This window comes from Quercus suber, unplaced genomic scaffold, assembly GCF_002906115.3.
Source record: "Quercus suber isolate HL8 unplaced genomic scaffold, Cork oak 2.0 scaffold_592, whole genome shotgun sequence".
Taxonomy (NCBI): Eukaryota; Viridiplantae; Streptophyta; class Magnoliopsida; order Fagales; family Fagaceae; genus Quercus; species Quercus suber.
In genome coordinates, this window is record NW_027070037.1 from 235,894 (window position 1) to 263,351 (window position 27,458).

General features: G+C 33.9%; 4 protein-coding genes and 1 long non-coding RNA gene across 7 annotated transcripts; 2 read left to right on the forward strand and 3 right to left on the reverse strand.

Moving 5' to 3' along the window:
- Window positions 1-3,825: 3,825 nt before the first annotated feature.
- Window positions 3,826-26,996, reverse strand: LOC112036260 (serine/threonine-protein kinase ZRK1). 3 transcript variants are annotated; one of them, XR_010625552.1, is made up of 4 exons: window positions 24,208-26,996; window positions 23,654-23,894; window positions 4,257-4,357; window positions 3,826-4,151 (listed from the first exon to the last, which is right to left on the reverse strand). XR_010625552.1 is itself a non-coding variant. In XM_024069062.2 (3 exons), exons 1-3 carry the CDS (start codon window positions 25,109-25,111, stop codon window positions 23,738-23,740), a joined length of 864 nt encoding a protein of 287 aa, XP_023924830.1. In that variant the 5' UTR covers window positions 25,112-26,992; the 3' UTR covers window positions 23,424-23,737. The 3 variants fall into 3 exon arrangements, 2 of the variants coding, with proteins under 2 accessions (XP_023924830.1, XP_023924829.1); XM_024069062.2 differs by lacking the exons at window positions 3,826-4,151; window positions 4,257-4,357 and having other exon boundaries at window positions 23,424-23,894; window positions 24,208-24,823; window positions 25,021-26,992; XM_024069061.2 differs by lacking the exons at window positions 3,826-4,151; window positions 4,257-4,357 and having other exon boundaries at window positions 23,424-23,894.
- Window positions 3,885-8,685, reverse strand: LOC112036246 (uncharacterized). The gene is made up of 3 exons (XM_065764905.1): window positions 8,667-8,685; window positions 4,257-4,357; window positions 3,885-4,151 (listed from the first exon to the last, which is right to left on the reverse strand). Exons 1-3 carry the CDS (start codon window positions 8,683-8,685, stop codon window positions 3,885-3,887), a joined length of 387 nt encoding a protein of 128 aa, XP_065620977.1.
- Window positions 9,489-10,202, forward strand: LOC112036245 (uncharacterized). The gene is made up of 3 exons (XM_065764906.1): window positions 9,489-9,539; window positions 9,739-9,890; window positions 10,004-10,202. The coding sequence occupies exons 1-3, from the start codon at window positions 9,489-9,491 to the stop codon at window positions 10,200-10,202; spliced, it is 402 nt and encodes a 133-aa protein (XP_065620978.1).
- On the forward strand, window positions 10,416-15,598 carry LOC112036265 (uncharacterized). Its single transcript, XR_002885622.2, has 4 exons — window positions 10,416-10,585; window positions 10,726-10,888; window positions 11,173-11,772; window positions 12,674-15,598. It is a non-coding gene; the product is annotated as an uncharacterized LOC112036265 (long non-coding RNA).
- Window positions 17,519-19,685, reverse strand: LOC112036256 (serine/threonine-protein kinase ZRK1-like). Its single transcript, XM_024069055.2, has 2 exons — window positions 18,615-19,685; window positions 17,519-18,165 (listed from the first exon to the last, which is right to left on the reverse strand). The coding sequence occupies exons 1-2, from the start codon at window positions 19,319-19,321 to the stop codon at window positions 17,703-17,705; spliced, it is 1,170 nt and encodes a 389-aa protein (XP_023924823.2). The 5' UTR covers window positions 19,322-19,685; the 3' UTR covers window positions 17,519-17,702.
- Window positions 26,997-27,458: the final 462 nt, after the last annotated feature.

Genomic DNA, 27,458 nt, shown 5'->3' on the forward strand with positions numbered 1-27,458 from the left:
GGACATATGGGCAGAGATAAGACTATAGCACTGGTGGAAGAGAGGTATTATTGGCCACAACTCAAGAGGGATGTTGGCAATCATGTGAGGAAGTGTCCAATCTGCCAAACTGCTAAGGGACAATCTCAGAATACTGGTTTATATATGCCTTTGCCAGTTCCACAAGCACCATGGGAAGATCTGTCTATGGACTTTATACTGGGTCTTCCTCGAACCCAGCGAGGTATGGATTCTGTTTTTGTTGTGGTTGACAGGTACTCCAAGATGTCCCATTTCATAGCATGTAAGAAGACTTCAGATGCTACTCGAGTGGCCAATCTGTTCTTTAAAGAAGTTGTGCGTTTGCATGGAGTGCCAAAGTCCATCACCTCTGACCGGGATACCAAGTTCATTAGTCACTTCTGGCGAACTTTGTGGAAGCGTTTTGACACTTCCTTGAATTACAGCAGCACTAGTCATCCACAGACTGATGGCCAGACAGAAGTGGTTAATCGTACTTTGGGGAATCTGATTCGGTGTATCTCAGGTGAGAAGCCCAAGCAGTGGGATCTTGCGTTGTCCCAAGCAGAGTTTGCATACAATAGCTCAGTCAATAGAAGCACTGGTAAGTCTCCATTTGCCATCGTCTACTGCGTGCCCCCAAAACACGCTTTGGACTTGGTACCTTTACCAGAGCTTCCAGGAGTGAGTCAAGCAGCAGAGAATATGGCTGACCGTATTCAGGCTATGCAAGAGGAGGTGAGATAGAAACTGGAAGCTACAAATGCTAAGTACAAGGAGGCTACTGATAAGAAGAGGCGTGAGAAGATCTTCAATGTTGGGGATTTAGTGCTGGTGTATCTTAGGAAGGAGAGATTTCCTGTTGGTACCTACAACAAATTGAAGGACAAGAAGTATGGCCATTTCAGATTACTAAGAAGATCAACAACAATGCTTATGTGGTTGCTCTTCCTCTAGATATGAGCATTTCTTCTACCTTCAATGTTGCTGACTTATATGATTATCATCCTCCTGATGAACCGGATAGTAGGAACTCGGGGTTGAGTTCTTTTCAAGTGGGGGAGACTGATGTAGAACAGACAGCATATGCCTTCTTGGAGCAGCAAGGGCGCAGGAAGTCACAACGCAAGATCAAAGGGGGGTGCCAGTAGGGGCCATCAGAGGTAACAGTGTTGGAATTGCATGAAATTTGGCAGGTTGAAGGGAAACGGCGTTCTGATCCAGATTCATGCTACCATGAACGTCGCCAAATTTTAGGCAAATTCCTTCGTTAAGGCCCCGAAAACAATGTTTTTGCTATTTATAGTAATATTTGTTTTTCCTTAATAACTTTTAGTTTAAAAGTCAGAATAAGGTCCCGTCTGTTTTGGGACGACCCTTAAGGTCAGTAGTTTATGATTCTGCGTTTAACTCAATTTTGCCATTTTTGGTAAAATTCGGTAATTTTGTCACCTAATCGCTTAATTAGTGCGAATTAGGGTTTTAAACGTTTTTGCTCAGTATTTATATGTTTTGTAGCTATCGGAGGCAAATCAGACTATTATCAATAAACACAGACATTTTGTCAATTTTTCTCTTCTGGTGGATTCCAGTTTTATCTCCTTGTGGATTCAGGGAAAACCCCTCGTGGATTCGAGATTTACTACCAGAAACTAACAGTTTAGTTTCTGTTTCATCAAAAGAGCATTGTGTGTGCTTCTCTTCCGGCTTCCGCGACATCAATAACTAACAAGATAAGACTCTAGAGAGAGGCAGGGAGACACAAAAATTTTGTAGATTGTTAAATAAAATGCACTATTTCACTATATATTACCAAAATAAAAGACCTGAGATTAACAAAACATTTGAAAGAGAGAGAAGGAAGAATCTGAGGGGTCACCACCTCCATTATATTCGCCTCCCACCACCATCAAGACATTGAAACCCCTACGGGTAATCATTTTTTCTTTTTGAATTAGGGGCTTAAATATAATTTAGGTTTAGGTAATTTTGTTAGTTAGTTTTTGTTTTTAGTATATAAGTAGAGAGAATATTTGGTGCGCAATGTAAAGTCATATTTTACCATGATTTAATTTTAAATCATTTATAAGACATACATATGCACTTGCCCACACTGTCTTAATGTCACACTATCGATGAGTGAAAGACAATTAGAGAGTTGAGTATACTTTTATTTTATAGTATGAAATATATGAACACAACACAAATTGGTTGATTTTCATGGTCCCGTTACTCTTTTGCATTTATTTTTAGTTTCATGATTTAAAAAAATAATAATCTTACCTTAAGAAGGTTACAAATACGCAGTGAAGCTATTAAACCAATTTTTAATATCTCATAATATATATATTTATTTACTCTAATTTAGTTTTTTTTTTTTTTAATTTATGTACAACATTATTCAAAATTGTTTTACATAAAATATCATAAAATTATTCGTACATCACACATGCAACTTACGGGTTATTATTAAAAACAATACCACCACATAGGCACACACCACACGTTTTCCTTTCTTTTTCTCCACCCCCTTCCTTTTTTGTTTCCAGCCGATCCTTCCTCTTCAGCCTCTGTACCATTGTATTGATTGTAAAAAAATTTCATAGCATCTAGGACCATTTTCCCAAAGCCTTTCACATCAATCTAGAAGTCTTGGAGCTCTGGTTTCGTCAAGTTGTCCTAGTTCCAACGGTAGATTGAGAAGGTTTTCATAGATGTGGAGGTGTGTGCTGATGGTTCGACTTGCTAGTCTCTGTGCATGTGATCAGATTTGGCCAGATCTTCTTCTTTGTAATTTTTTTTTCTTTGTTTAGATTTTTAGCTTTGTTGTTCTAATTTAATTGGTTTTATGAGAATAAGATTGTGGTGTGTTTTGATTGAGAAGAGGAGGAGTGAGATCTTTGCCTTCAAAATATTTTCTGGGATAAAAAATCCTTTGATTCTGATCTCAATAAGATTTTGATATATTTTTTTCTCGTTTTCTCAATTTGTGAGTAAAATTGTCTTTGGTTTTTCTTTTTTCAAGGCTCTGAGAGAGAGCTACCTTGTTCTCTAATGAGAAGTAAGAGAGTGAAGAAATAAAGAGAAGAGAAAAGAGAGAGGGAAAGGGATGAGAGATAAAGAATCATTCTTTTATTCAATGGGATATTTTTTTTAATAGGAAAAAATTGTTTGGAGTTGGTACAGTGCTCTCCAGGTCAAGGGAGCTATTGTAGCAACTCTAAAAATAAATTTGGAGTTGGAGAGGCTGTTGGAGGTCTTTTTGTGTGTTTGCTCTCAAAAATTAGCTTTAATGAGCCTATTGGAGCTGCTCTAATATTCCAAGGTCAGCATAAGCTTTAGGTAAAAGTTTTATTTATTTTTTATTTTTTTTATAAGCTTTAGGTAAAAGTTTTTTTTTTTATTTTTTTTTATTTTTTAATAATTTGATAGTTAGAGGCAAGAGGGTGCCAATCAATTAAGTTTTTACTCAAGATTTAATTCAAAGCATAGTTGGCTTCAGCTTTGCTAACTGACTACATTTGGACAATACCACACATGAGCCACCTCATTCAAGGTTTTCAAGCCATAATCCTGGGGTTTTAAAGAACAAGCAAAATTCCACTTGAGGTTATTATCATCATTTTATTTTTCAAGATCCAACAGTGATCCAAACTCAAAGTGGAAGGACCCCAAAATAAGAGAAGAGCCAAACACCGACTGCAGCAAATACAACCCAAACATCGGAAATGCTACTGAAAGAATCTTTCGTAGCAAAAACAAATCTCAAAGGCCTAGTTGAAAATTTATTGTCAAAATACATATAACCTTTTATAAATTCAGTCTCCAAAGATATCCGTGTGCCAAGTTTAAAAAGCTCTCAAATGTTCCACTCACTGGGGATTTCACTTCTCAAACTGAGACTCATGACAATGTGGGTCCAGCCAATCCCTGGTAGAGCCCTTTGCCATGTTGCCGGTGGCTTTGCCACCACCCACAAGTTCTCTGAGACTCTCTAACTTATTCTCCCGACCTGTCCCACCAGTCCTCTCATCTGCTTCCTTCAATTTTTGCTTGAACCGCTGCTTACGACCACCAGAATTTGGCTCTTGCTGCTTTGACTGTGAAGGAGGTGCTCCTGGACCTAGGTAGATATTCTCTTCTTTTTTGGCCTGCAAAAGTGAACAAAACGTAGATTTTAAAATACAAACTTAAATACATAATCTATTTACAATTTTTTTTTTCCTTTTTTTTGGCAATGAATAGTGTAGGATGACCTTTGGAGAAGGAGGTTTTGAGGCTTCTACTTTTGAAATATCAGTTTTACTCCAATCTAAGTCTCCTATTTCCAAGCTTGGAATCACGAATCCATCAGTGTCTGATGCATATAAAGGCCATAGATTAATGTCAGCACAATAAGAGACACCTTAAAAAATTTAGAGATGTTAAAGCTGATGACACCCACACAAACCCATTTAAAAAAAAAATTGATCAGTCAAAAAAACAGGTCACTAAAAAGTGAAAGAACATATTCATCATCATCTACTCACTTTACGCTAACATATAAGGTTAAACTACCAAATCAATCTGTGAATACAAACTACATGGGATATTATAACAAGATGAAAACACTCTCTCTCTCCAATATGATAATATTACTAATGATGTAACAAGTAATGACACTACTGAAGACATTTTTCCTTGAGACAATGATAGATGTTACACCTTCCACTCTTGCAGACCATAAACGGTCCACCTAATTAGTTACATGTCAATTCTTCAGGTATGGCCTGTGAGAAGGCTGCATATTACTCCCATCTAAATGAACAATACTTCAATTGGTAAACAGGATAAATGAGATTTTAACAATTAAGAAATATCAAACTCAACTTCAAATTAGAGAAATTCAAAGATTACAAAGACTCCAAATTTATCAAGTGCCACATGAAAGGCATTATGTTCTATGCTGAATCCTCTACTCATAGCATTCTCTACTGAATAATTACTCATATTCTTACTATGTCTTCTAAAAGATGGAAAGACACAGACTGCATAGCCATATCAACATAAAAAAAAATAATAATAAAAAAAATAAAAAAATAAAAAAAAGGGAAACAACATATACATATATTGTAAATGATGTATAATTCATTTATGGTCCGTTTGAATTGAGGGGGAAAGAGGGGGAGTAGAGTAGAGTAGAGTAGATTTAGCACAAAATTAGCTTATTTTTAGCCAATACTACCCTACTCTACTCCCCTCCACTCCCCCTCCTTCCCCCCTCCATCCAAACATGTCATTAATTGCTTAGGAAAAAGTGAAAGCGAAAAAGCACAGGAATGGATGAAACAAATTGTCCTTGTGAAAAGATTAGCCCGTCAATGATTAATCACATAATAATCATCGTGTGTGACCCCAAGACACAACAAACAAATTCAGAAACATACATTAGAGTTATGAACATTAGGTAGTTATAAACTTCAAAGGACCAAGCTCATACACATGGAGTTCCAATCATCCTAATGTAAGATGTATGTGCAAACAAAGCATAAAGATAACTAAGTCTAATTTATGGTCAATCTACTAGACCCACTAAATGAACTACAGGACATGAGTTAGTAAAAATATGTGTAAATGGCCCATTGAAACAATAATATACTCTTCCAGGGACATAAAAGTCTCCACTTTGACAGGGAACTCAAGCATAATTGCATTGCAAAAAACCATATATTAACAGATGATCTGACATTTATGTGCAATATAGTGCCAACTACAGCTCAGCGCATGCATGTAAGCAAGAAACATTACTTTTATGATGTTTCCCTCACACTGACAACTTAATCCTCAGCTAACTATATTCACCCATGTTCATTAGAATGGAAACTCATTTAACAGTATTATATTTATTCCCATCAAATAAACAAAGTAACATCAGGAATGAAAGATATCAAATCAGTAGGCCACATATTCTCAATTTCTTTTTCGTGACAACACATAAAACAATTTTTTAGGCATATACTCATTCCCTTCATAAATTTTAGGTAATATATAACTTCTGATTTCAGGTCCCTATTTTTTCCCAGGTTCCATGATTTAGCTATACCAATAGATAAGAACTTATTTTATTGGCCAAGTAAAAGACATTTTTGACACATTAGAGATGGTCATCTTTCTAATACAACAATTTAATCTCTTCAACTCTAATGTCTAAAGAAAACCCCTTAAAGTATTTCAACATATCTACAATTCTTGTCAGAACAAAACTTTTCTGCAATTTGAAATGTGCAGACAGCTCCTGAGACAAAGTCAAGTACTAAATACATTTTTTTTTTAAAAAAAAAAACCTCCAATGCCCACACATACCCAATTTAACACTGATGGGTTAAAAAGAAAAATTTTAACACAATGCAGTCTAAAACTGAGAAATCACACAATACAAGACATGCCCAATTCAAAATATTCATGCAACACCAAACTCATAAGTCATAACTCCACCAATAAAAATCAACAAAACCCACAAATCCAAACCCAAATCACAAGCCCTGTGCATCAACAACTATACACTAACACATCCAATTGCAATGCCATCACCAAAAACCACTCATAGTGAAACTAACTGTTGCATGCAGTTTTGGTTGTGGCATGTTAGTGTAAACCCATTTTTAATTAAGAGGAATTAGAGAAAATGGAGTGTATATTAATGAATTTTTACTAAACTCACTGCATTATCTTCTCTCTATCTGTGTTTTTGTTGTTGTTTTTGTTTTTGTTTTTTTTAATTTTATATAAGTAAATGCTTAAAATCATAATTTTATTAAAGAGATGATTACTCTATGGAAGTTGGCCTTGAACACTATTGGTCTCTAAAGCTTACATAATGAGCATTTTTAGTTCATGACTTTTCAATATATCAAATAAGTGTTATCAGTCCCTATAATTTAAAAATGTTAAGACTACTTTAATTTTGTTAGCTAATAATTGTAAATTTAGTACTCGATTTATTGCATAATAAATAAATTTTTATTTTTATTTACTTTTAGATTGGTGGTGCATCAATTTGTAGGTGGTGGATATTACTTTTTCCAATACCTATGAAGGTATAGTAAGAGAGAGATAGAGGTATGGGTTTAAATTTCATAAAAGAACCCAACATATAAGAGTTTCTATATGATAGTTTGTAATCTTTTGTAAATGATACTTTGTAATCTTTTAAAAACACTACGTTTTTATATCATTAAATAAATATCACCTTATTGTTCTGTTATATATATAAATAAGAAGACTGATAGAATAAACAGAGGAGGATTAATGATGCTCATTTTTTAAATTATAGGGACGGATAAACTGATTTGATATATTGAAACGTCATGAACTAAAAATGCTCATTATGTAAGCTTTAGAGACCAATAGTGTTCAAGGCTAACTTCCATAGAGTAAGATCTCTTTAATAAAATTATGATTTTAAGCATTTACTTATATAAAATTTAAAAAAAAAAAAATGAAGAAGAAGAAGATAGAAAGAAGATAAAACAGTGACTTTAGTAAAAATTCATTAATATACACTCCATTTTCAATAGGACAACGAACCAGATTGAGGTTAACCCACTTTGCAATCCCCCTTCCTTTTTGTTCTTTTGAGAGTTGAGCTAGTACATTCTTGTTGCTCTTTGATAGATTTAGTTTGTTGAAAAATAACAGTTTTGAATGACTGCTTTTGTGGACTGAAAAATAAGATATTGGTGAAAATGATAATATTTGACCATCAATATTTTACTAAGTTCATAACTGTCGTGTATATCAATATTTTACTATCCGGCTGTCATCAAGTTAATGTTTTTACATATGGAGGTGGATTACACTCTTATACATATGGATGCAAAACTAAATTAGTGAGGTGGATTATCACGTAAGAGTGTGCATTGGGTGGACAGGAACTGAGAATTTTCTAAAAGAAAAAGATAAAAACGAAAAAGAAAAATTGAGGACATGGTTATTGTACAGTATCAGTGAATCTGATGAACCATGTTGAATCTTTCATGTACTAGCAGAAAATTTTCTTTTTCTCAAACAAGATGACAAAGAATTTGAAGCATAATTAGTAGTTGCTCCCTGAAGTGAAGGGGATGTCTATGTTAGTGACAAGCAGGTATTTTAGCATCAATTCTGGTGTTAGATGTAAAAGATTAACAAAACAGAAAAGTATTCAAGCGATTTGAAGAATTTTAATTTGTCCACTGGGGGATTTTGGATGCCTGTTTTGCAGTATGCTGCCAAAAGAACCATTTGAATAAAAGACATATTATGAGATCATAGGAATGAGAAGGTCTTGTAGGATGCAGCTTGAATTAAGCAAGTTGAAATCATAAACATGTAGTGGCTTTGTTGATGAAATTCTTTTGCACATACAAGCCTTCTCAGCTTATAAGTGAATGCATCACATTTCCTGCTTTTGATTTCTACCAAAAATGGAACTGCAATCTCTTCATGGATGACTTTTACGTTAAGATTGGTTATTTTTATTGGCAGGCTGAAAGTGGAACTAATGAACAAGAGAAAGAAGCAAGTAGACTCACTGTTCCAACGGTCACAAGAGCAACGGTAACATTGATTCAAAGATGCTTAAAACGATGACGTTTCATTAAATGATAAACGGCATCGTTTTACTCAAGCGTGTCTTACTCACTTACTCAAGATCGCAGACGACATCGTTTTGAGACGGCTCTTCTTCTCTAAACAATTCTGAAATTGCTCTGTTCTTCATGACTTTAAGCTCCAGATATTTTCCTTATCAGATTGTAGATATTTTGTTTATCATGTGCAGCTGTATTTTCTGTTAGAGTTTGTTAGATAGGAATCTTCTAGAGGTAGGTACGAGCTATGTATTGTATAAATAGTGAGTGAGGGTTATGTATTCATTTCAGTGAGCTTGAACAAAATTCAGTTTCAATCTTCAGGGAATTCTTCATCTCTGGTTTTCTCTGTTTCCACCATTGATAAACCTTCAAGCTCTTCTTTTTCTTTTAAAGGCAAGTAAGGATTACAATTCTAGCAAGGCATATGAGCAGCTTGCCTAAGTAAAAACAAATAGTACTCTTATATATCTAAAGGGAAAACTGTAATTAAAAAAAAAAAAAAAAATTCTTCAGTTCATGCAGAGATCTAAGCCCTATTTCAAACTTGGCCAATTTTACTTTTGATATCAATTTTTGGGAGTGGGAGCGGAGTAGAGAATTGAAAGTGGACAAATTTATGGATCTTAATGCCAGGATTTAGAAGTCCTTATTGGTTGTTCCAAGAGTGTCATGTACTAAGAAGATTTGTGAATTTATGAAATGCTTTGCAATTTTGTTGAATGTGCGAAAATTTTTAGTAGCTAATTTGGTTTTATTGGTTGAAAGGTCAGAAGAGAGATAGAACAATGTTACAAAATTAATTATATAAAAAAAAAAAAAATGTTATGAACTCATACACAAACTTGGGCTAGGAGTCTTGAATTTGGCTTTTCAAGGATGGGACCTGGTCATTCTCATTACCTGCAAGCACTAGAGTTAAGTAGAGAGGTACGTGAATTTATAGATTGCTTCCTGCCTGCTTTGCCTGGCATACATGAATGTAAATTTCTGTATCTAAATTATGTTTTCACATGCTGAGACAATCATGCATAAAGAATGCTGAGACTTGGCAGCACAAAACCACAATTGCATCTTGGAAACATACTCTTCCTTTTGACTTTGGTTAGCTTTTTCTTATGGTCTTCAGATTGTGAAACTTTTGAATTGCACTTCATGGAGTGGGGTTGGTCCGGGACTAATGCATGTTGCTACTAAAGGTGCTTTAGAAGTGGGAAAACCAGTGGGTGGATTAAAGATAGGTACAGAAGCTAATGAAGAGACAGCCTCAAATTTTCATCTGTGTCTACCTTCAGAAACTTATCTTACTTGCAGATAATCTATTGTTGTCACCTGATGCTTTCAGTTGCATGAATTGCTTTTCAGTAATGCTGGTTTTTTCTGAGGTAGCATAGGTTGGTGGATGCTGCAGTTAGGAGCAATAGTTCTGATAGAATTGTTGTTGTTGCTTTTCCTGGTGGTATTGGTACTCTAGATAAGGTGTTTGAGATATTAAAATTAGCATTAATTCAACTAGAATGGATAGGGTCAGAGCTTCCTGTTCCCTCCTCTTTTTTTGATAATCGCCTGTTCCCTTACTTTAATGATCTATGACTCATTCTATTCAAAGCTATTAGACTTTCTTGATGATTGTGAGGAATGGGGTACATTTCCAAAAGGAGAGGTTGCATCACTATGGATGATTTGCAACATGAACTCAAGAGGCTTTGGCTTATTTAGCAGAATTTAATAATCTCCCTCTTAGTGACAAATGTAGAAGTGAAACTGAAATGCAAAGTATTTGTGGGGCAACAGTTTCTTTATATTTTTGCAGTTGACGATTGATTGACTGTTATGAGATTCTTTTTCTATCTATTTGATTTTATGTGCAATAGATGTAATGGCATGAAGAATTTTGCATGCCAAAAAGCATTCCAAGATTTGGAAATGGATGCAGGCACAGGACAGACAGTGGCTGGTCTTTCCATATTCTCAAGGTCAATTTATTTTCCTTCCTTTAATTTAAACATTCGTATTAAATTAGTCAATGAATCCCTTAGCATGTGTTCAAGAGGAAAAGAATCCAAACATTAAGTGCTTCTTGATAGATCCTCTTGGTTCTGGTTTATTCAAAAAGGTTACAAGGAGGGCAATGCATACTAGAGAGGACGAAGAATGAAGAATCCATTTGACACAATAACAGAAGGACTTGGAATAAATATGTTATCACAGAATTTCATGACGGCAAAATTTGATGGGGCTTTCAGCGGCACAGACTTGGAAGCTGTTCAAATGTCTTGGTAAGTGCATGCCTTTGTTTTACTAAAGTGATATATCTTGTTGATAGGATGAGAAATGAAACCAATGGGAAAAAGATTGGGCCAATTCTACCAGTTTGTTGTTTTGTTGATTCTACTGTATTGTGGATTTTTTTCCTTTTCCCTTTTTTGTCCATCATTAATATTTTCCAAATCATGAAACATTAAAAAAAAAAAAAAAAATCCATTCTTTCACCCATTTTCCTTTGCTGGAACACAAATACTTTCTGTGTGTTTTAATGCTATGCTTCTTGAACTTTTATCAGGTTTCTTTTGAAGAATGGGCTCTTTCTTGGAAGTTCATTGGCCTTGAATTATGTCCGAGCCACCAGACGTTCAGTGACACAATCCATTTGTAACACCCCAACCTAATTGCATAATTAATTTTATGGGTTTATATGCATGTCATTATCTTAATTACTTTTAAGTGCATGAAACTTTGATATTGTGATATTATAGAACATTTATGCTCTTTTAATGTGATGGATATAACTTTATAAAGGTAAGGATATATATATATATATATATGCAAAGTGATATTATTTTTGTAGAAAAGTGTGAGTGTGAATGCAAGAAAGTGGAAAGTGGGTGTGATTTTTCTTTCCCTAGCCATACACGTATTCCACCCAAAGTCTCCATCTCTTATCCCCTTTTTGCTGCCCCAAAAGTCTTCTCCTTATCCTATTTTCTTGGCTGCATCAGACCAGAAAGTCCAGCCCTCTTTCCCTACTCTTTTCCTTGTTCTTTGTTTCTTTCTTCTCCCCTTTTTACATGGCAGCCTTCCCTCTCTCACCAAAACAAAATATCCCTCTCTAAAGAAGAAATTAAAGGGTTAACACTAAAATTTCAGCTTCAAATTGTTGGGGGTAAGTAATCAAAACTTCATTTGTTATTTCTACTTCTTTAACCTCTATCCTGATTTTATAGGCTGAATTATGATTCTGTTTTAGTGATTTGAAGGTTTGATGATATTATCGTTTATTGAATGTTTAATAACATATTTTAGTATGTTTATTATAGGTAAAAAAATACCCAAATGAAATTAAGGCCTATTGCTATTTGTTGATGATTTTGTAAGAATATGTACTGAACCTGTCTCTGTGACAGATTTGATGTTTACAACAAGAAAAATATGTATTAAATCATATTTTGTGAATTAGGATGCTAGGAGTATTTTTTTATGAATTATAAGACACACATGGTTGTTATGGAAGTGGTCTCACAGAATTTGGATGAACATAAAAATAATGGTCTAATTTTTAAATAGCAAGAAATTCTGTCAGGACAGATTTGAGTATGCTGTCTTGTGTGATTTTTAGTAAATCATGGGTTTATTCTTTGACTCCGAAATTTTTATGGTTTATACTGGACATACAGGGGAGTAGTTATGTAAAATTTCATGACAATTGGATGTGTGTGGACAACCCGTTTGTATTTTACAAATGGAGCTTATTCTGCTGAAATGAGCAGTGAACAACATATGCTACACCTGACTTTGTGGATTTAATTCTCAAGTTAGGGAGAATGTTTTGACCTATAATTTAATATGTTCATCCTTTGGTATGTTAGAATCATATGTAAATTTTATGAATTGGTTTCTCTGTGATTTAGTACATCATGTTGTCTAATGAATGTATTTTGTATTTGTGGAAACCTCTTTGAGGTGGGAATTAAGATTTCCTTGATTCTAAGAGATAGGCTTTGAGATTAATGTGTAAGTTTATGTTAAGGAATAATAGATAGTAATAAGCTTTGATTTTGGTTTAGGTGTTACCAGTCGTTAGGTCTAAGCTCTTTCGACTTTAGGCTCTCGGTTCCTCTGCTTTCAGGTAAGGGATAAGTTATAGGAGCGTTTGGTAAGTCATGAGGTTATTTTAAAGTATATTATGCATTAAAAGGTTTTTGATTAGAGATATCGCATGTAAGCATGTTTCAGAAAAAAGATATGTTCGTTAGCTTTCGAAACCCTATGTATATGATTTAAGCATAATGATACTATTACTAATTCCATGAACATTATGTTTAAAGAACAGAATGGAAATGCTAGTATTATGAAATGTTATGTAAAATAAGAAATTTCAGTATTATGTATAAGTATGAAATGTTTTCGGGTTATGTCCTCTGGTAATATGAACTCGATCGAAGTATGCATTGAGAATGGCGGTTCGTCCGCGCTCAATTAAAGTATGTAATGAGGATGGCGGTGCGTCCGCGCTCATAAGTACAGACTTATCAGCTATAGACTCACCAATAAGTTATTTATGAACAGCTATATTATGTTATTAATCATGAGAGAATTATTTTGTTAAATGCATTGTGGAAAGTTAAAAGCTCTCATGAAAAGAAGAAGTTTCTAATGAAAAGAAAGCTGTTCATTAAAGATAAAAGTTTCTGAAGTTTTGTTATGCTATAAAGATAAAGTTTCTGAAGAAAGTACAAGTTTATGTTAAGAAGTTATCAGATATCTGTTTTTCTTTATGAAACGTTAAGTTTTATAATTATGAAAGTTATCATATTTTATAAGAAGGAGTTTATGAAGGAAAGTTTTATTATTCCTTAAGATGCTTTCAGTTTAAGACAAAGTTACTGATTATCTGATTTTAAGTCAAAATGATCATTTTGTAATGAAAAAAAAAAAAATATATATATATATATATATATATATATATGGAAACTTTGTAAGAAATGAAAGAAATTCAATCCGAAAGGCTTTGATAATATTATTCTGATAAGAAAAAGGAGAACAATTATTTTCCTACAAGGAGCGTATAAGTTATTATTATAAACTAGCTGCAAACCCACGCGTTACGCATGATAATTATTTTTATGGTGGTTTTATTAATTTTTTTTTTTTTAACAATTTAAACTAATCTAATAATGGGCAATGTATTTCGTAATTATATTTTTATTTATTATAGGAACAATCATAAATGTAATATTGAAACAATCCAAAACACCAAAAAAAAACTTAAACTTAAAAAAAATTAATAAAACTTAACAATGATTAATTGAACCAATATTAGGATAAAATTTTGTTTTTGATAATCTATTAAGGTTATTTTCTTTGTAGAAATTATAATTTCTGCCACCCAAAATATATTATCAAATAAACAATTATTAGCAAAATCTAAGAATTAAATTTCTATACATTCATTTTTATAAAATAATAATAATTAAAATAAAATTGTAAAAGTTAAAATTTGTCACCTATCCGATTATTTTCGCTTGGCTAACTTTTGCTTTTCTTTAAATAAATGGCATTATAGAGTACTTTGCCCACCACAAAGGATTAGAAAATAAACAAAAATTAGTAAAGTCTCATAGTTTAACATCTAAATTGAGCACTATAAAAAATCATGCTATGTAACAGAATAAATAGCAAATTATCCAAATCATGCTATGTAATAGAATAATATTATATTTTTATATGCTATATTTAATTATTTAGAACACAATAGGATAACATTTAACAATAAAAGAGAATAAAAAAATTTTTTAAAAAAAAAAACACTAAATCACACTAACCCAAAATAAAGTTTTAAAGAATATAAAAAATTATCAACCTAAAGTAGAGATGCAAGAAAAAAAAAATCCACCAAAAACTTTAGAGAGAGAGAAAGAGAGAGGGAAGGAGAGAGAGGGAACCCTTTTTTTTTTTTGGTGAGGGAAACTATGCATAGAATAGAAGAGATAGTGACAAATTTATAGTAAGAGTGTGTGAATAAGAAGAGACAAAAATAAAGGAAGATGAAGGAAAAGAGGAAGAATGATATTGATGTAGAGGGTAGTGGGTAGTGGGGAGATGAAAAGGTAAGGGAGGGAGAAAGATTGAAGAAGTAGTGGGGAGATGAAATGGTAAGAGAGAGAGAAAGGTTGGAGAAGTGTAACATTAAAAAAATAAATGTTAAAAACAATTATAAAAAAAATTGGAAAAAAAAATTCTAAAACTTGAAAGGCTTCAACGTTTTTTTTTTTTTTTTTTTCCTTTAAGCTGAAAAGGCTCATACAAAAATTTAAAGTTGAACTGAAAAGGCTTTGGGTTGGGCTTGATAGTGGAATTAAATAAATAAAAGGTGGACTTGATTAATTATACAGATTTATTGTAGGGTGACAGTGGAAGTAAATAAGTAAATAGTGGGCTGGATTTATTATAGGGTGATAGTGGAAGTAAATAAATAAGTAGTGGGCTGCATTTATAAGGCTGAAAATTGTAAAAACCATATTAAAATTGTAGGACAAATTATATTATAAAAAAAAAAATGACATGGCAGCTGATATGGCGCAACATGAGAGTAGCAGCATTAAACGCTACGTTTCATCTTTTAGTAATATATAGATAGTATAAAATACTATGCATGAAAAGATGTTCTCTTATCTAAACAATTATAAAATGAAATGGTTTGATTTACATGCATCCTTATTAAATTTTCATGTATCTTACCTTTACTGGGCTTCGTAGCTCACCCCTTCCACTCTTTCAGTCAATAGGTTTTAATTTGGAGTAGAGGGAGCCTTAGTCGAGTTTTGGAAGGAATTGGTTTTAGTTTTAAAAGTATAGATCCCAAATTAGCAATTTGATGTTTAGTTTTACAGTATTATGTTTTTGAGGATCTAAAGAAAGTTGTGTACTTTACAGTATTAAGAGATGTATTATGTGAGATTCAGAATCTGAGTAACTGGTGGATTATATTATTCTTTGAGTTTAGTATAGATGTTCTGAATGTCAAGTGAAAAATTATACCATTTAAGTAAAGAAACGAAGATGATAAGAAAGAGGGAAGCTTTTGTAAAAGTTAAGTTGGTTCTTGTTAATATCAGGTTTAGGCTTGATATTAACATGCCGGTCACGGTCACAAATCTAAGTATTGGGTTTGGGGCGTGACACCATTGGCCCTGGTCACTCTATTGTAACTATTATTTATGACACTGAGATAAGTCATCTGAGTAACTTTTACAGTGCTGAATATCTGTCTCAGCATGGATTGACTCCCAAGGCTACTAGATTAGAGCTTCTGGGACATCAGATGAGTTAGTGTGATCCAGAGCTTTGACTCAGATGTTTATTGTTACCTCCATCCAAAGTTTGAGTAGGCCTATGCAATTATATTTATCTAACAAAGTTTTGTACATCTCTGTCAAGATAATGTCAATTTTTTGTTTCATTCTATCAAGACACTAATATGTATTTTCATTAAGAGGTGTACAATATTGTATTCAAAGCTGTGTACAAGGATGATTGAAATCATTTTGTCAAGTGAAGTTGAATGAATTAATGTTAATATACCAATTATTATGGTCTACGGCAATGTCAGGAGGAAATAAGTTTGCCAGACAAATTTGAGTAGTTAGTTCATTTTACTCTGAATATGACTCTTAGAGCATCATTGTGGAAGGCTATTAACAATGAATACTACTTATCTTGCTTGGCTTTTCCTTCTAATCTCTAACCTTAGAGCCATTATAAACAAGAAAGCATTTTGAGAATCAACTAAGTTCTGTCTTTTAATCTCTTAACTTTTAAGCCATTGTGAAATAGGAAGACTTGAAATCAACCTGTTGGCATGCGTAAAACATTTGGATATGCAACAATGTGAATATGTTATAACCACACACATTATAATTCAAAAATAAAACTCGTTTTTGTGGCTCTTAATGTCTACCCCTATCCTCCATCATCCAGTGGCCAGTGTCCACACCAACAAAACTCTTTGTCTGTCTGTCTGTGTGTTCATGCTATTGTTTGTTACTATCGTTTGTGATAGTGGGATGAGACATCTGTATATGTATTACAATGCCAAATATTTGTCTCAGCGTAGATTGATACCCAAGGTAATTGGATTAGAGTTTTTGTGCATTAAATGAGTTAGTGTGACCAAGAGTCTTGACTTGGTTGTTTCTCTCCGCTTCTACCAATGTTCAAGCAACCCTATGCAGCTATATTTCTCCATCAAAGTTCCCTTAGAAGGTGCCTTCTAAATTTAAGAGGATATGATGCGAACCTCAAACGACACGCTTTGAGACCCAACAAACAGTATTGGAATAATTGCCCAAGAAAGCTAAAATTCAGATTTTGGTAGAACCCTGACCCAAAGTTTATAAGTGAAACGCGAACCAAAGGTATAAATAACAGACCTTGACCTAATGATTATAATAGAATCATGAACTAAAGGTATAAAGTTTGAACGCCACAAGGAAGAATCCCTGATAAGTTCACAGTTCTTGAAGAACCAAAAGAAGAGCAAAGCCTCACCTTTTCTGATTTTTATTCAATAAATCCCTTATTACAATGAGTGCATGCTATTTATAAGGCATGACTGAAAATAGAAAAATATAAAAAACATACTAAATAATAAAACCCTAAATAAAAGTTGATTTGGTCTGAAATTAGCATATCCCAAATAGGAAAAATAGCTAAAAACGTTCTAAATAATAAAAGCCTAAAATTAAGGTAGATCTAGTCCAAAAATAGATGCTCCAGACTAGGAAAAATATCTATTAACTGATATGGAGCTGGAAAATCAATCAGCCATTAATCCACGTAACAGGTCCCACTCTCCTATTATTCATAAAATGTAAATTATATTGAAAGGACAAAAGGACACAATGCTTTGCTTGTCTAAATGAGCATACCATTCCAAATTTACAAGCCAACTAAACAGAATAGGAGCTCTATAAGCACTCAATTCCATCACAATTAAGATTCGGGAAGCTTTCCAGAGGCCACTTTTACAACACAACTTGCCTTTCATTGATGATCAATAGTAGTCTGCCCTTCAATGATGCATAATCAAGCACTTCAAATTTCTGAGAAATTTTGGAAAGGAATTGCATGGAAATTTATTTTCTTATTCTCGCACACCACTTGATTTCTCAAGCTCCAAATGTGATCTATAATTTTTGCTGCCATAAGAACAAACTGCTCCTTGGTGACCTGCTCACGTAACACATGAGCTGGAGGACTGACTATACTTTTAATGAGATCAAAGCTGTTATTAGCATTCAAAGACTCAATAAAGAATCCCCAGCTTGAGCTAAACCAAGCTGCTTTTGCTACAGAACAGTTTTTGAATAAGTGTAGGCATGTTTCTTCTTCAGTTTCACACAAAGGACAGCAAGTAGTTTCCATCTCACATGTTTGCTTCATTCGAGCTCTTGTTGGTAAGATATCGTTTGCAATCTTCCATAATAACATTTCAGAACGCTCACGAAGCTTTAAATTCTGCAAACTTCCCAACAGCGCTTCACAATCCTGTGTGAATCTGTGTGATTGAGAAAAACCGTTAGCTGATCTGATAGAAAATTTTCCTTTACCATGCATATTGGTTTATTAGGCATGCTTCTCGGTAGCAATGGGAATTTGATAATAGCATTATATGTTTCTTCATCAAGTGAGCTTTTAACATGTCTAAATTCCATTCATGGCCATCTGTTTTAAAATTAAGTAAATTCTGCTTGTTGTCATGGCTAGAAGATCTTAATATGCAACAATGCGAATCTATTTAGCTATATATTAAAGCTATTGGCAAAATTGGGTTGAACTCATTAAGAATAATATATGATTCTTTGCATGAGCAAATTACCATAACAGTTGAAATTCGTTTTAGATCATAATTAAATTGAGTTCAATCTATCATCCTAGCATTTGACATCAGTAAATTTAAGCTAATAGATGTTTGGATGAATGCAAGAAATTAGTAATGGAACAAACCTCTCAATCCGCCTGAGTTGTTTGGTGACATCAACCACAGTTGGCCTTCTTTGTGGATCGTTCACTGTACATGTCAAGGCAAGGTCTGCCACAGCTTGTAATTGGTGCTGTAAACTAGCACCTCCTTCAGCCAAGATTGCAGGATCCACAATCTCGTTTATGCAACTACCTTGAGCACAGTTATGTATGTACGCTACCAAAGTAGTATCTTCATCAGTTGTCAATCGGGATATATTAAGAGAATCCTCTCCAGTTAAAAGTTCTAGAAGAAACCGACCAAAATCAAATACATCAGTTTTCTCCGTTACCTTGCCTGTTGCATTAAACTCTGGGTCTCTGATTTTTGAATTCGCAAATTTATAATTAAATTCCACGAAAGTTTTACCATCGGGAATTGATACAGAAGCATAAAAGTGGGACAATTTGGGAACATCATGTTCATCTAATAAGATACTGCGCATATCTATATTCATGTGGATGACAGGTCTTGGGAAGGCAGTATGGAGATAAGAAAGAGCATGAGCAATCTGCCTTGCAATCTTTAACCTTCTCTCCCACACCATCGGCTCATGTTGTCGTTCTGTAACACGGGAGACAAAAATTCGATCTCCAACGAAACCATTGGCAGGATATTCAAACACAGAAAGGGGAGATGGAATGTGGATACAACAGCCTATGGGCTTTAATACATTGCTGTGACCACTCATTTGTGCAGAAATCACTAAATCATTGATTACTATACCGGCTAAAGGATAACTATAACACTTAAAAGAGAACAATTCGTCCTTCAAGAGAACCCTTGTACCAAATAAATAACTCTATTAGCAGCCCTTCAGAAGAAAAGTTGGTTACTAGGAGGAGCTGTTGAGGGAAGAGGGTACGGATGGGAATAGGCTTGGCATTGCAACACTTAATCAGCTTCTCAAGTAACTTGCTTCCATTCTGATAAAAGTAAAACGCTCTCTCTCTTTCCTTTCTTCTTTTAATAAAGAAATGAGGACATGGCATGAACCAACTCCACCGCATAGTTTGAATGTGGAACGTCCTTCCTTGTTCTCTTTCTTTTGTGCTCTTCTACTACTACTACTACTCTGCTAGCGAGTGAGGCTGGCTCAGCTCAATGATAATGAGGGCATTTTTATTGTAAATTTTCATTTCGGGAGGTTTCATCGAAAGTATAGTGCAAGTGCAGCTGAATTCCTCTATTAGTTTGTCAATGCCAATCCATGCAGTGTGTTGACTTGGGAGGGCCCCACCGGTTTCACAATAGTTGTTGGGACTCTTTTATTTATTTGTTATAGGACTCTTTTGTCATTTGCTTTACGATAAATTTCCATTCAATTCCGGTAATTTTTCACAATAGTCTCTAAATTTCTCTTAAAAATTTTAATTTTTTTTCATATTTAATTTCTTCTAATTTTTAATTTTATTTTTAAACCTCTTTAATCCAATGGCTGATATTAAAATAAACTTTATAACTTTTGATCACAACCATTGAAAAAGAATTACATGATGAAACAGCAGTAATTATTGCACCCGATTCCAATTCTAACCTGGGAGTTGAAAGGTCTGGTTTCACATTAGTTGTTGATTTTGTCATCCACGTATCTCTTTCCTTTTTTATTTTATTTATTTTTTAGAGAAATATTATATTGATAATATTTTCACAATAAATCCTATGTGGCAAGTTGTTACGAATTGTTATTAGTGGGGTAAAAAAGTAATCTCAGTGGTAGATTCAAATTAGAATCAATAACAACTAATCACCTATGATTTATTGTGAAAATGTTGTAAAAATATTGTGTACATAGTACTCATTTATTTTTTATGGGACTCTTTTGTCATTTGCTTTACAAAATTCCAATAAGTTTCCATTCAACCAAAATGAAGATGTGTAATTAAGAGTGATTATGGGATTCACCTAATTTTTTTTTGGATAAAATATCGGTCATGTTTTTAATTTTGTATTCAAGTTTTTATAACTTTATTTTAATTCTTATATTTTTAAACTTGTTGACATTTTGATCCTCAATGTCATCTCAAATTAGTTACGAAAAAAATATAATTTTAAACTAGTAGTGCAATCCATTAATCACTTATGCATTCTTTGTAAGTGAGATGGCATTAGGGACTAAAACAACAACAAATTTGAAAATATAGGGACCAAAATAAAGCTATAAAAACTTGATGATCAAATTGTCATAATTTTTTTTTATTTTTTTGTGAGGGAAACTATGCATAGAATAGAAGAGATAGTGACAAATTTATAGTAAGAGTGTGTGAATAAGAAGAGACAAAAATAAAGGAAGATGAAGGGAAAGAGGAAGAATGATATTGAAGTAGAGGGTAGTGGGTAGTGGGGAGATGAAAAAGTAAGAGAATGAGAAAGATTGAAGAAGTAGTGGGGAGATGAAATGGTAAGAGAGAGAGAAAGATTGGAGAAGTGTGATATTAAAAAAATAAATGTTAAAAACAATTATAAAAAAATTGGAAAAAAAAAATTCTAAAACTTGAAAGGCTTCAACATTTTTTTTTTCTTCCTTTAAGTTGAAAAGGCTCATACAAAACTTTAAAGTTGAACTGAAAAGGCTTTGGGTTGGGCTTGATAGTGGAATTAAATAAATAAAAGGTAAACTAGATTAATTATACAGATTTATTGTAGGGTGACAGCAGAAGTAAATAAGTAAATAGTGGGCTGGATTTATTATAGGGTGATAGTGGAAGATTTATTATAGGGTGATAGTGGAAGTAAATAAATAAGTAGTGGGCTGCATTTATAAGGCTGAAAATTGTAAAAACCATTTTAAAATTGTAGGACAAATTATATTATAAAAAAAAAATGACGTGGTAGCTGATATGGCGCAACGTGAGAGCAGCAGCATTAAACGCTACGTTTCAGCTTTTAGTAATATATAGATTGTATAAAATACTATGCATGAAAAGATGTTCTCCTATCTAAACAATTATAAAATGAAATGGTTTGATTTACATGAATCCTTATTAAATTCTCATGTATCTTACCTTTACTGGGCTTCGTAGCTCACCCCTTCCACTTTTTCAGTCAATAGGTTTTAATTTGGAGTAGAAGGAGCCTTAGTCGAGTTTTGGAAGGAACTGGTTTTAGTTTTAAAAGTATAGATCCCAAATTAGCAATTCGATGTTTAGTTTTATAGTATTGTGTTTTTGAGGATCTAAAGAAAGTTGTGTACTTTACAGTATTAAGAGGTGTATTATGTGAGATTCAGAATCTGAGTAACTGGTGGATTATATTATTCTTTGAGTTCAGTATAGATGCTCTGAATGTCAAGTGAAAAATTATACCATTTAAGTAAAGAAATGAAGATGATAAGAAAGAGGGAAGCTTTTGTAAAAGTTAAGTTAGTTCTTGTTAATATCAGGTTTAGGCTTGATATTAACATGCCGGTCACGGTCACAAATCTAAGTATCGGGTTTGGGGCGTGACACCATTGGCCCTGGTCACTCTATTGTAACTATTATTTGTGACACTAAGATAAGTCATCTGAGTAAGTTTTACAGTGCTGAATATCTGTCTCAGCATGGATTGACTCCCAAGGCTACCGGATTAGAGCTTCTGGGACATCAGATGAGTTAGTGTGATCCAGAGCTTTGACTCAGATGTTTATTGTTACCTCCATCCAAAGTTTGAGTAGGCCTATGCAATTATATTTATCTAACAAAGTTTTGTACATCTCTGTTAAGATAATGTCAATTTTTTGTTTCATTCTATCAGGACACTAATATGTATTTTCATTAAGAGGTGTACAATATTGTATTCAAAGCTGTGTACAAGGATGATTGAAATCATTTTGTCAAGTGAAGTTGAATGAATTAATGTTAATATACCAATTATTATGGTCTACAGCAATGTCAGGAGGAAATAAGTTTGCCAGACAAATTTGAGTAGTTAGTTCATTTTACTGTGAATATGACTCTTAGAGCATCATTGTGGAAGGCTATTAACAATGAATACTACTTATCTTGCTTGGCTTTTCCTTCTAATCTCTAAACTTAGAGCCATTATAAACAAGAAAGCATTTTGAGAATCAACTAAGTTCTGTCTTTTAATCTCTTAACTTTTAAGCCATTGTGAAATAGGAAGACTTGAAATCAACCTGTTGGCATGCCTAAAACATTTGGATATGCAACAATGTGAATATGTTATAACCACACACATTATAATTCAAAAATAAAACTCGTTTTTGTGGCTCTTAATGTCCATCCCTATCCTCCATCATCCAGTGGCCAGTGTCCACACCAACAAAACTCTTTGTCTGTCTGTCTGTGTGTTCATGCTATTGTTTGTTACTATCGTTTGTGATAGTGGGATGAGACATCTGTATATGTATTACAATGCCAAATATTTGTCTCAGCGTAGATTGATACCCAAGGTAATTGGATTAGAGTTTTTGGGCATTAAATGAGTTAGTGTGACCAAGAGTCTTGACTTGGTTGTTTCTCTCTGCTTCTACCAATGTTCAAGCAACCCTATGCAGCTATATTTCTCCATCAAAGTTCCCTTAGAAGGTGCCTTCTAAATTTAAGAGGATAACAATGAACTGGAGCAGTAATACAAGATAAGGACTAGGTACATCTCTGTTTGTAAGGATAATGACATTTTTGTTTCATACTTTTCAGGACAACAATATTTATCTAATTCAAAGGGAACGTGTTAACTGCAATTATACCGATTAGAAGATCAATTGTGGAGCAATAAGTTATTTAACGAATTTTCGACCCAAATTCACTTGAATGATTAAAATTTAAGACTATTTTGCAAAAAGAAAAAGGTTTGCCAAACAAAATTGAGAAATCATATATATTCTGGAAAAAGAAAATTTTCAAACCAATTAAACAGTACAAAAGTCTTTTTTCCCCCCCCAACAAACCACTATACATTGCCAGTTACTAAGACTGTGAACTACTTAGTTTGCATTCCTTTTATTCAAACAAAAGAACAATTATCAAACTCCTTTGCCAACAACAACCTATCCTCCAGTTCTTATAGCATCAATACATACCTTAAGGGTCTGCCATAATGATAACTTCCAAATGACAGGTTAAAATTGCCATACAAGCTTTGTCATCATTCAGTTACATCACAATCAAACTTCAAGAGGCCTTTCAGAGGCTTCGTTCATTGCTTGGATTTCATCACTAGAAGCATTCCTTTTCAATGATGCAAAAGAAAGCTCTTCAAAACTCTCATGAAGCTTTAAATTCTGCAAATTTCCCAAAAGCACTTCACCCGTTTGTGTGAACCTGTGTGATTGAGAAATACAATTAGCTGATCTCATTGAGAATTCTCCTTGATTACTTAAGATTCATACCAGTTTATTAGGCCTGTTTCTTAGCAACGATGGGGATTTCATAATGTCATCAAATGGCTCTCCATCAAATTAGCTTTTTTAAATTTTCTAAATTCCATCCATGGCCATTTGTTTGAAAATCAAGGGAGTAAATTTTGTTTGTTGTCATGCCTAAATCATTTGGATATGCAATAATGTGAATCTATTTATCTATAACATATGATTGGATGAAATCAAGTGAGTAAATAATTAGTGATGGAACGAACCTCTCAATCCGTCTGAGTTGTTTGGTGACATCAACCATAGTTGGCCTTCTTTGTGGATCTTCCTCTATACATGTCAAGCCAAGGTCCACCACAGCTTGTAATTGATGCTGTAAACTAGCACCTCCATCCCCATCTTCAGCCAAGATTGCAGGGTCCACAATCTCGTTTATGCAACTACCTTGAGCACTGTTATGTATGTATGCTACTAAAGTAGAATCTTTATCAATTGTAAATCGGGTTATATTAAGAGAATCCTCTCCAGTTAAAAGTTCTAGAAGAAACCGACCAAAATCATATACATCAGCTTTCTCAGTTACCTTGCCTGTTGCTTTAAACTCAGGGGCACAGAAACCAAAATGTCGAAAGCCATGAAAACCTTCCACGTCAGCTTCACCTTCAGGAATTGATACAGAATAACAAAAGCTGGACAATTTGGGAACATCATTTTCATTTAATAAGATACTGTTCATATGTATAGACATGTGGATGACAGGTCTAGGGAAGGCAGTATGGAGATAAGAAAGAGCATGAGCAATCTGCCTTGCAATCTTTAACCTTCTCTCCCACACCATCGGCTGATGTTGTCGTTTAGTAGCACGGGAGACATAGATTTGATCTGAAAGGAAACCATTGGCAGCAAATTCAAACACTACAAAGGGAATTGGAGTGTGGATACAACAGCCAATGGGCTTTAATACATTGCTGTGACCACTCATTTGTGCAGAAATCACTAAATCATTGATGGCTAAATCGGGCAAACTATAATCAAAACACTTAATGAGAAAAATTCGTCCTTCAAGAGAACTCTTGTACCAGTAAATTCCCAAATGTTGAGCAGGATAATTGTTGGTTGCTTGGCAGAGTTGTTGAGGGGAGAAGGTACGGATGGGAATAGGCTTGACATTGCAAACAAAAGAACCCTTAATGAGAACAATTCGTCCCTCAGGAGAACCCTTGTACCAAATAGAGAACCCAATTACCAACTGTTCAGAAGAAAAGTTGTTGGTTGCTTGGAAGAGCTGCTGCGGGGAGAAGGTACGGATGGGAATAGGCTTGGCATTGCAAGAGGCAATCAGCTTCTCAAGTAACTTGCTTCCATTCTCATAAAACGCTCTCTCTCTTTCCTCTCTTTCCTCTCTTCTTTTAATAAAGAAATGATATGGCATGAACCAACTCCAGCGCATAATAGCTTGAATGTGGAACGTCCTTCCTTGCTCTCTTTTGTTTGTGCTCTAATACTACTACTCTGCTAGCGAGGGATGGAGGCTCATCTGAATGACAATGAGGGCATTTTTTATTGTAAATTGATTTCAGAAGGTTTTATCTTTGCGCTTGGGGCAATGATGCAGTCCGTGAGGTTCTAACCGAGACACGTCTATTTGTTGGAAAAAATTCTGTATAACTATGAATAAATTTCAACAAGCAGAGCAGAAGTATAACCACACAATAACACAAAAATTTACGTGGAAACTCTTTCTCCTTGAAGGGAAAAACTATGGGACAAACTCCAAATAATTTCACTATATATATTAAATAGAAATTACAACACTTAGAAATACAACTGAGTAAAAAAAAAAACTCTCTTTTTCTTTCTCTTACTGCTCTCTTTCTCACTATATATTTTCTCTCACTCTCTATTTTTCTCTTCTCTTTTTGCTTGCTCTCACTCACGCAATTCTTCAAGACTGCACCAGTCCTCACACTCTAGGACTTACTCTTTTCACTCTCTCTATTTTTCTCTTCTCTTTTCACTCTCTCTGCCCAAATGGCCGAATGGCCTCTCCCTTTATTTCTCCATCATTTCCTTCTTTTCTCCCTTTCACACTCTTTACATCAAGTCACAATAAATACAAGCCAACTTATCTTGACTTTGCTTCAACCAATTTCTTTTCTTCAACTTTGCCATAGCCGAATGACTCTTGCCTTTTTGCTTCTTTCTTTTCTTTCTTCCTTCAGCGTGTCCAACAGCCTAAGCCAACCAACCAACCCCAATAACTCATGCTGACTTTTGTACATAATGAAGAAAAGTAAAGAAACATGAAGACATGCTCATTAAATGAGCATGTCTATTACGTGGACTGGACTCATGGTGCAGTGCACCCAACACAGTTGCCTGTTGAAAAAAAAGGAAAGTGGGGCTGAATTCCTCTGTTTTTTTTTTTTTTTCGGAATTTGATAGTTAGAAGCTAGAGGATTACGTGCCAATCAATTAAGCTTTTACTCAAGATGTTACATGTTCCACTCTTGCAGACCACAAACGGTCCACCAAATTAGTTACATGTCAATTCATCAGGTATGGCCTGTGAGAAGGCTGCATATTACTCCCATCTTAATGAACAATACTTGCGCCAAAGAAAGAAACTTAATATTTACTATACTTCAATTGGTAAACAGGATAAATGAGATTTTAACAATTAAGAAATATCAAACTCAACTTCAAATTAGAGCAATTCAAAGATTACAAAGATTACATCTCAAGTAACTTGCTTCCATTCTCATAAAACGCAGCTCTCTCTCTCTCTTTCCCCTCTTCTTTTATTAAAGACATGATATGGCATGAACCAACTCCAGCGTATAATAGCTTGAATGTGGAACGTCCTTCCTTGCTCTCTTTTGTTTGTGCTCTAAATCTAATACTACTACTCTGCTAGCGAGGGATGGAGGGTCAGCTGAATGACAACGAGGGCATTTTTATTGTAAATTCATTTCATTCAGGAGGTTTCATCGAAACTAAAGTGCAAGTGCAGCTGAATTCCTCTATTTGCTTTTTATTTTTTTGGGAATTTCGAAAGGAAAGTGCAGCTTTTGCTTTTCACATGAACCGTTCAATGCCAATATCCATACCGTGATTTGACTTTGGAGACCTGTGGAGGCCACACGGTTTCTGTAGGATTGGCTTTTATTTAATTATTTTTTGGTCCTCTATTTTGTTCATGTTTTTAATTTGGTCCTCAATTTTTTTATAACATTTCACTTTTTTTCTTATATTTTAAAACTTACTGATATTTTGATCCCGACATCATTTCACTTACCAAAAAAAAAAAATGTAATTTCAAACTTGTAGTGCATTCCATTTATTACTTAAGCATTCTTTGTAAATAAGTCCATTTATTACTTAGACATTCTTTGTAAATGAGATGATGATAGGAATTAAAATGACAACAAGTTTAAAAATATAGAGATCAAAATAAAGTTATAAAAACTTGAAGACCGAATTATAAATATGACCAAAATATAGAAAGCAAAAAGTA